Here is an 8873-nt window from a genome sequence, read left to right on the forward strand (position 1 = left end):
GTGAGTTGACCCTACGGTCTTACTAATAAAATGGTACACATTCGCTATTCAATGGATTAGTTATTGCAATAACCTGTCTCGTTTTTATGTTTGACGTTTCATGTGAGCAAGAGCAGGACACAGCTATGCTAGAAAATGGTTGAAATTTATCCATTGTTTAACTTTTTATTATTAAGGCCGTTAATGTATTATAATTGTGATTATTTCACAACTTCTTTCATGTTTGATGTCTTACAAATAGTTGAATGTGTAGTTTTGTGTTCACGCATTGATGCACAAAACATTGTTTTTCTGTTTACAGTAATCGGACATATACCATTCCAATAATTCAAACAACATATTATTACATTTAAATTATAATAACAACGCAATCATAATTTCGCTCCTCAGGACCGAGTCATCCAAGTGTCAAATATCCAAAAGAAATTTTGCAAAATTGGCACTGACACCCCTACCATTTACTTCTGTGACTTCAATGTAGGACATATAATAAATATTTATTGTTTAAAAGTTAGTTATTACTTATTAGTGCCTTATTTTTTACTAGTAACACTAGTAAAACAAGAAGAATAATGTTTAAGTACATATTATATTTTTGATTACTAAATTTTCACAAACAAAAAGTGTATTTGGGTATAAGAATGAAAGTTGTATATTGTACTTATATAGTTTTTATTTTATAATATTTTAAACACATAGTTTTTCAATCAAACAAGTCTTTGTCCATAGTTTTGTTTCAAGCATAGTGAGGCACTGAATGTAAAACTCCTTCCTCTGTCATAATAAAACAATGTTTTTTCTTCAGGGGTTTCATGTGATCTAACTCACTCGTATCATTTATGGTTTGAACTCCTTTATCCTCTTTATATGTATATAATAACTCTTCAGCGTTTTTTAAACGTAACATTAGTGTATAGTTTTCCTTCCTTAGCCGATGTACTTCTCGACGAAGATTTTTCAGTGTTGTTTGATAGATTTTCTTTTTAAATGTAGGTGTAATGATTGAAGGTGTTTTTGTGGCTAGAAATAAGATTTTGCGTTAATTTGTTGTTATATGAAGTAGGATTATGATTATATCATTTAAAGATAATGTGATGATGATAATTATATAAATATTTTTATTTACAACTCATCAGTTTAATATAATGATTACTTACTTTTTTGCAATACAAGATCTTGTTTTGTAGAAAAACAATAATCATGTTCCACTATCATGCTACTCTTTGGTGTTTCATCAGAATTTGTTATTTGTTCAATTTTTTCATTGTCCAATATTTTTGGATCTTCAAGGCTTTCATTCGGCAACTGTGTGGAAGGGCAACTGGCTAAAATATTAAATTAAATTAATGAGGAAATGAATACTTAAAATAACATTAGCAAATAAATTATTATATAGTGGACTTGAGTGAGAAAATTTTTAAATATTAACCAAGTAGGTAACTAGCTTTAGAGCTGTTGATAATTGCACATCAAGAGATTGTGAGCTTTACCCATCTATTCAAAATAAAAAAGTAATGCTTATAGCTGAAGTTTACTATCCTACCTACCTAGAAAGTATGCCCCAAGAAAATAATTTAGTTTAATAGTATTAAAAAATAAATTTAAAAAATACCGGCCAAATTGATAACCTGCTCCTTTTTTTTAAGTTGGTTAATGACATTGCATGGTGAAGCTATTAATCTTAATATATATAAATCTCGTGTCACAATGTTTGTCCTCAATGGACTCCTAAACCACCTAACTGATTATAATAAAATTCGCACATCATGTGCAGTTCGATCCAACTTGAGAGATAGGATAGTTTAATCACAAATCGTTTTAGAGAAAGCGGGCGAAGCCGCGGGCGGTAAGCTAGTATATTATATAGCATTAAAGTAATGTGTGCGATTATTGAAAATGTTGTTCTAATACATATTCATTACACAAAAGAGCGTTCAAGTATTACTTAGCATTTGCCGACGACACTGCTATCATGGCCACAGGCATCACTTACCAGGAAGCAGGAGATAAAGTTCAAGAAGCTGTGAACCAGGTCTACGAATGGACTCGGAAATGGTGGATAAGATTGAACGAATCCAAATCCGTTCACATAAATTTTACAAACAAAAGAACACAGATTGTCCCGATACTCCTTAATGGCCAACAAATACCTTATGCTAACACGGCGAAATACCTCGGTATGACGCTTGACGCTAAGCTACGCTGGAAGGCTCACGTCAAGATGAAGCGAGAAGAATTAGGCTTGCGCTATAAGAAATTGTATTGGCTTCTTAGAAGATACTCCCAGTTGTCGATACATAATAAGCTACTCATATACAAACAAGTCCTAATGCCAGTATGGACGTATGGTATTCAGCTGTGGGGCTGTACCAAAAAAAGCAACATTGACATTATACAACGTTTCCAAAATAAAGAACTGAGAGACATTGTAAATGCTCCATGGTACATCCGTAATGGTGACCTCCACCGTGACCTAAAAGTGGACACCGTGGACAAAATTGTTCAAAAACATGCAGAAGCTCATCAACATCGACTTCATCATCACGTGAATGTTGAGGCTATCCAGCTCCTTGACACCACGGACCTAGTGCGAAGACTAAAAAGGACTAAACCTTTTGAGTTAGTGTAGTGATAAGTGAAAAGTGAACAGTGACAATAGGCATGACGAAAGATTTTGAAATCCTCTTCCATAATGTGTGTATACGTTTACTATACAAGAAAAACCCTATATTTCGGTAATAAACTTAAATTTAACGAAAATAAAAGCCATTTTTCAAAAAATATTTATCAACTGTGCCAAAACAGCTCGGAGGTGTCATGGCGTGAGCGTGACGTCACTCTTTAGTAAATACGTAATTATTTGTATGCATTGCGAAGAAAATTAAAGAAATATTTATTTAATATGTGTTATAGAAACGAATTTCAAAGTTTATAAGTGGTGTGTAGTATTGCAGTGTGAATCCACATTAAAATAATACTCAAAAATGTGTTAGTTATTATTTTAAGCGAGAAAATAATAAGAAATGATTGTATAAAGTTGGCGCGGAGAACCCCGAAACCACGTATTCGTGAATTTGCAATTATATTTCTGTTCTGAGTCAATAAAGCATACGTGAAACAATAGAAAATAAATAAAAATGCGTATTCTCAACATATTCATAACAACAAAATACATCTGACGTGAGTTGTTTACTTAAGCGTGACGTCACGCGTGTTTTAGTCAAAATGGCCAACTGCAGAATTTCAATGTTTTATTTTATTGATAATCTCATTAATCTTAGTGTTTTTAAGATTTTTAAGTCACTATATTGAATTTATTTATAATACATTTTCCCTTAAAAACACTAATACGATGATTTATGGATACTGTCGTCATGCCTATTATCTGTATAGCAAAGCACACGAGCAAAGTGACTTACTTCCCCTTAACAGACACTAAGCAAGTGACAATGGACACTCTCTTAGAATAAGTTATTTAGAAATTTAGGTTAACATAAAATTACTTATTAGTCTTGTAGGCTAGATTGTAATTTGTATAAGGTGCTATTTTAATTAGCAACCTTATTTAATTAAAAAAAAAAAAAAAAAAGTATTACTTAGCGCAATTTTTGAAGATTTTTTAACCCATTGAGCCCCGAGCGGCCCGATTGGTCTACAACACAATAGATTTTCTATTGTGTCTGTGATTCCGGGGGCTGTGTTATTAATTTAGTAAATACTTACTGGGCAAAAACAAAGAAGGTACTGCAGAATGACTAAGCCGGTTATTTCGATTTTTATCCGCTTCAGTAAAATGTCTATCACATATCCTTAATTTTCGGTAATCTCGATTTAAAACAGTACTAGTATGTTTATTCACTATTTCAGTCCAAGTCTTAAACTTGTCTGGATATTTATCAGGATTTGGAAAAACATGAAGCTTTTTACCTGAAAACATTAAACTTCATAAATCCAACCAATATTATTTTATCCTAAAAAATATAAAAAATAATAATAATACTACATCTATATAAAATTAATCGAATATTTTTCTAACTTTTATATTAAACTAGTGGTCCGCCCCGGCTTCGCCCGTGGTACGTATTTAGTATCCTATATCCTTCTCCTGGCTCTAAACTACCTCCCTGCCAATTTTCAGCTAAATCGGTTCAGCCGTTCTTGAGTTATAAGTGGAGTAACTAACACGACTTTCTTTTATATATATAGATTTATAAGTAGTAAATAAGTTAAATTTTAATCATTAAACGCAGGTTAAATTGGTTTCATTAATAATTAAAACGTTTAACGTACGTTCTTCTCGGGAGCAACCTAATACACAAAGTTTTGACATTTTGATTTTTGATTCAAAATAAAGGTAAAGTTCAGTCTTCAGTATTGTTACTGTACTCTTTTCCTATGATTCAGGCAGACCTAACTGAAACTTATCACTATCACAGTCACTATCATCTAGATTCTAGATGCTATTTGCTAAATTGATTTTTAAAGAATATTATTTTGAAATGAGAAACACATAATTAATAATTATTAACTATAACATTAAACAGGTATTGTTTAGTAGTGTAAATTGTATCGTGTAAAGTCTTTATTATTTGTAAATTGTTAACAAAAGTCACAACCGTAACCACAAAAGCATTATTAATGCAGCTGTTGTGACATTTTGATTTTTGAACATTTTTGACATATTGTGATATTTTGAAATTTGAAGTTTCCCTTGAGCCACAGGCAATCAAGACAAATAGCGAATGCACGGATGGCAGTGTGGTTTTTACTTTTCTGTGGATAGGGAATTCGTGATTCGTCAAATTTTCAATCTTCAATAGAAGAAGAAGAAGAATATCACAGAACAGTAAGAACCACAGAACAGTAAGAACATAATAGAAGTGTGATGTGGGCGTGGCCCACGTGTCACTAGTAAGGTAAGATCACCTAACTCGCTCTCAGTTGTGCGCAGAAAAATATTCAACTCGGTTGTCAACTGTCAAACCTTATTTCCATATTTATTCATTATTTAGAGCGTGTTGTTCGGTATTAGAGTGGAAAAATGATAGCAGACGAAATAATATCAGCAATCGAGGCATTTCATACCATCGGTAAGTCTTATTTTAATTTATTTTAAATATATTTTATGTTACAACTTCGCTTGTCGTAATTTGTCAAAAATTTATAGAAATATTATGTCAAAATGAACCTTAATCCATAAGAAATAAGTACTAATATAGATTGAACAGCAAACAAGACTTTCTGGAATATTATTGAAATAAACAAACGAATGTCGGATTAGTGATGCATGTGGCGCATATCGACAGTATCGATACTTTAGAAAAGACAAACATTTTAAATATTAAATTTTATTCTATTTTTCTTTAGCTTTCATTTGTCCTATTTATTTATAGATTTTCGAAAGAGCCTAATTTAAAAGAGAAATGGATAATAAATGCAACGTGACGAGTTAACTGGATGCCGAACAGCAATAAGCAGTCTAACAAAGGCCACCGATACATCAAACCTACGGCAGTTCCAAAATTTAAAATAATGCATATTTTCTGTTTGTTTTGTAAATATAGATTTATACTATTCTATTCCGTTTTTTATTTAAATATAATAATATGAAAAGACGTACTTAGTAGTAATAAACATACTCCAAAATGTGACACATTATCATATACTCATATAATAGAAAGAAAAAAAATGCACAAAAATATATTTATTTGTGAATTATCGATAACAAGGCTGACATCCCTTAGAGCATAGCATCAGGTTAATGTCAAGTTAATGTCATTAATTTAGAGTGACACAAATTTCAACCTTATCTTTATGTGTAGAGGTTCAAAGTTATATGTATTGAAAACCAACGCCATCTGTTGTGGAATAGCTGAATGTTTTCGAATTTGGAATTTCTGAGCAAAGAGAAACAAAACAGCTAATATACCTAGGGATGTTATACTAAAATAAACCGTAACTTGGTTCGTTAGGGTACATATTGAAATGCTGAATTTATAACCTAAGTCAGTTTTTACTCAAATTAAGCTGTCCAATCAAAGGCATAGTTTACTTGTAGTGTACTGTATAACTATCGGTTTAAATGTGTGGGTTTGGCGACACTGGTTTTCATACTAATGATGACATTATAGCACTTCTATTATGTTCTTACTGTTCTGTGGTAAGAACAAAATAGAAGTGCTATAATGTCATAATTCGTATGAAAACCAGTGTCGCCAAACCCACACATTTAAACCAATAGATAAACAGTACACTACAAGTAAACTATGCCTTTGATTGGACAGCTTAATTTGAGTAAAAACTGACTTAGGTTATAAATTCAGCATTTCAATATGTACCCTAAAGCAACAAGTTACTGTTTATTTTAGTATAACATCCCTAGGTATATTAGCTGTTTTGTTTCTCTTTGCTCCGAAATTCCAAATTCGAAAAACATTCAGCTACTCCACAACAGAGGGCGTTAGTTTTCGATAGATATAACCTTAGAGTATATATACTATCTATAGAGTGCGAACACAGAACAGTAAAAACTAATAGAAGTGTGATGTGGGCGTGGCCCACGTGTCACTAGTAAGGTAAGATCACCTAACTTGCTCTCAGTTGTGCGCAGAAAAATATTCGAGTCGGTTGTCAGCTGTCAAACCTTTTTTCCATATTTATTCATTAATAGGGACGTGTTGTTTTGTATTAGAGACCAAAAATGATAGCAGACACAATAATATCAGCAATGGAGGCATTTCATACCATCGGTAAGTCTTATTTTAATTTATTTTAAATATATTTTATGTTATAACTTCGCTTGTCGTAATTTGTCAAAAATTTATAAAAATATTAAGTCAAAATGAACCTTAATCCATAAGAAATTAGTACTAATATAGATTGAACAGCAAACAAGACTTTCTGGAATATTATTGCAATAAACAAACGAATGTCGGATTAGTGATGCATGTGGCGCATATCGACAGTATCGATACTTTAGAAAAGACAATCACTATAAAATATTAAATTTTATTTTATTTTTCCTTAGCTTTCATTAGTCCTATTTATTTATAGATTTTCCAAAGAGGCTAATTTAAAAGAGAAATGGATAAATGCAACGTGACGAGTTAACTGGATGCCGTACAGCACTAAGCAGTCTAACAAAGGTCACCGATACATCAAACCTACGGCAGTACCAAGATTTAAAATAATGCATAATTTCTGTTTGTATTTTGTAAATATAGATTTATACTATTCTATTCCATTTTTTATTAAAATATAATAATATGAAAAGACGTACTTAGTAGTAATAAACATACTCCAAAATGTGACACATTATACTATACTCATATAATAGAAAGCAAAAAAAATGCACAAAACAATATTTATTTGTGAATTATCGATAACAAGGCTGACATCCCTTAGAGCATAGCATCAAGTTAATGTCATTAATGTAGAGTGATACAAATTTCAACCTTATCTTTATGTGTTGAGGTTCAAAGTTATATGTATCGAAAACTAACGCCCTCTGTTGTGGAGTAGCTGAATGTTTTCGAATTTGGAATTTCTGAGCAAAGAGAAACAAAACAGCTAATATGCCTAGAGATGTTATATTAAAATAAACCGTAACAGGGTGCGTTAGGGTACATATTGAAATGCTGAATTTATAACCTAAGTCAGTTTTTACTCAAATTAAGCTGTCCAATCAAAGGCATAGTTTACTTGTAGTGTACTGTATAACTATCGATTTAAATGTGTGGGTTTGGCGACACTGGTTTTCATACTAATTATGACATTATAGCACTTCTATTAGTTTTTACTGTTCTGTGAGTGCGAACAACCAAGTGGGAACAGTAGGCACAGGTGGGAACAACACGACGTTCCCGCCGCGAGCGCTCGCAGTCGTGGTTGAGTGCTCACGAAGTGCGTTGCTCTGGATTTTTTTTCATATTACGAATAAACATGGTGAAATGTGCTGTTCTATCTTGCAAAAACGATACTAGAAAATACACAAAATTGAAATCCACTATCACATTCCATCAGTAAGTCGATTGTTATACTTATTTTTATGAAAATAAATCTAGCATCGCGGGGGTGAAGGGTAGGTGAGAGGCGGACACGCGCAGGCTTGCTCGCGCGCCTCACTGCCGCCACGTGATCGTAGTGATGTGACCTGACCAACGCTGTACTCGATATAAAGTTTACTAGAAGAACTATATTTTAACAAATTATTTATTGAACTTAAAATTTTAAACTCTTTTAAAAATGTATTATAAATATATTTGTGGTGTGTTTTGTATGATACACTTTCTAATATTATGAATGCGAATGTAAATGTAAAGTATGTAATGTTACGATATATTTTCTGAACCGCTAAATTGATTTTGAAGATTTTGATAGTAGAATGGATAAAATTAAATAAAAAAATTATTAATATTATTTATTATATTATCATTTTAAATTATTAATTATTTCTTAATATTTTTTACCATTTTTAAAACATTATTATTATGGTTTGATTTATTATTAAAGAAATAGCACTAAACCTGATCTTTTATTTTATTAACTTTATTATTTAAAAAGTACTCACGTTTTTCTGATATTCCAATTAAAGATATTTTTTTAAAGTACTTATAATTAATACAAGAAAATTTCATATATAATATTTAATATTCAAATGGAATAAACAAACTTTATTCAGTTGGTAGACAAATTTAAAATTACATATTTATACTTTATTCGTATATTTTTCCTTTAATAACTTATTGAACATAAAATTTACTTAGGATACATATTTATTTACATAACTTATCGACAGTTCAACACGCAATTGATACCTACCCATCCCTATTTGTCACACACACATCTATATAGTATCTATAGCTCATCTGCCT

General features: G+C 31.4%; 1 protein-coding gene across 1 annotated transcript; it reads right to left on the reverse strand.

Annotated features, from left to right (window-relative positions):
• Positions 1 to 655: 655 nt before the first annotated feature.
• Positions 656 to 4671, reverse strand: LOC123697010. Its single transcript, XM_045643424.1, has 4 exons — positions 4291 to 4671; positions 3724 to 3927; positions 1158 to 1325; positions 656 to 1020 (listed from the first exon to the last, which is right to left on the reverse strand). Exons 1-4 carry the CDS (start codon positions 4328 to 4330, stop codon positions 737 to 739), a joined length of 696 nt encoding a protein of 231 aa, XP_045499380.1. The 5' UTR covers positions 4331 to 4671; the 3' UTR covers positions 656 to 736.
• Positions 4672 to 8873: the final 4202 nt, after the last annotated feature.

Source organism: Colias croceus, chromosome 13 (assembly GCF_905220415.1).
Source record: "Colias croceus chromosome 13, ilColCroc2.1".
NCBI classification, from domain to species: domain Eukaryota; kingdom Metazoa; phylum Arthropoda; class Insecta; order Lepidoptera; family Pieridae; genus Colias; species Colias croceus.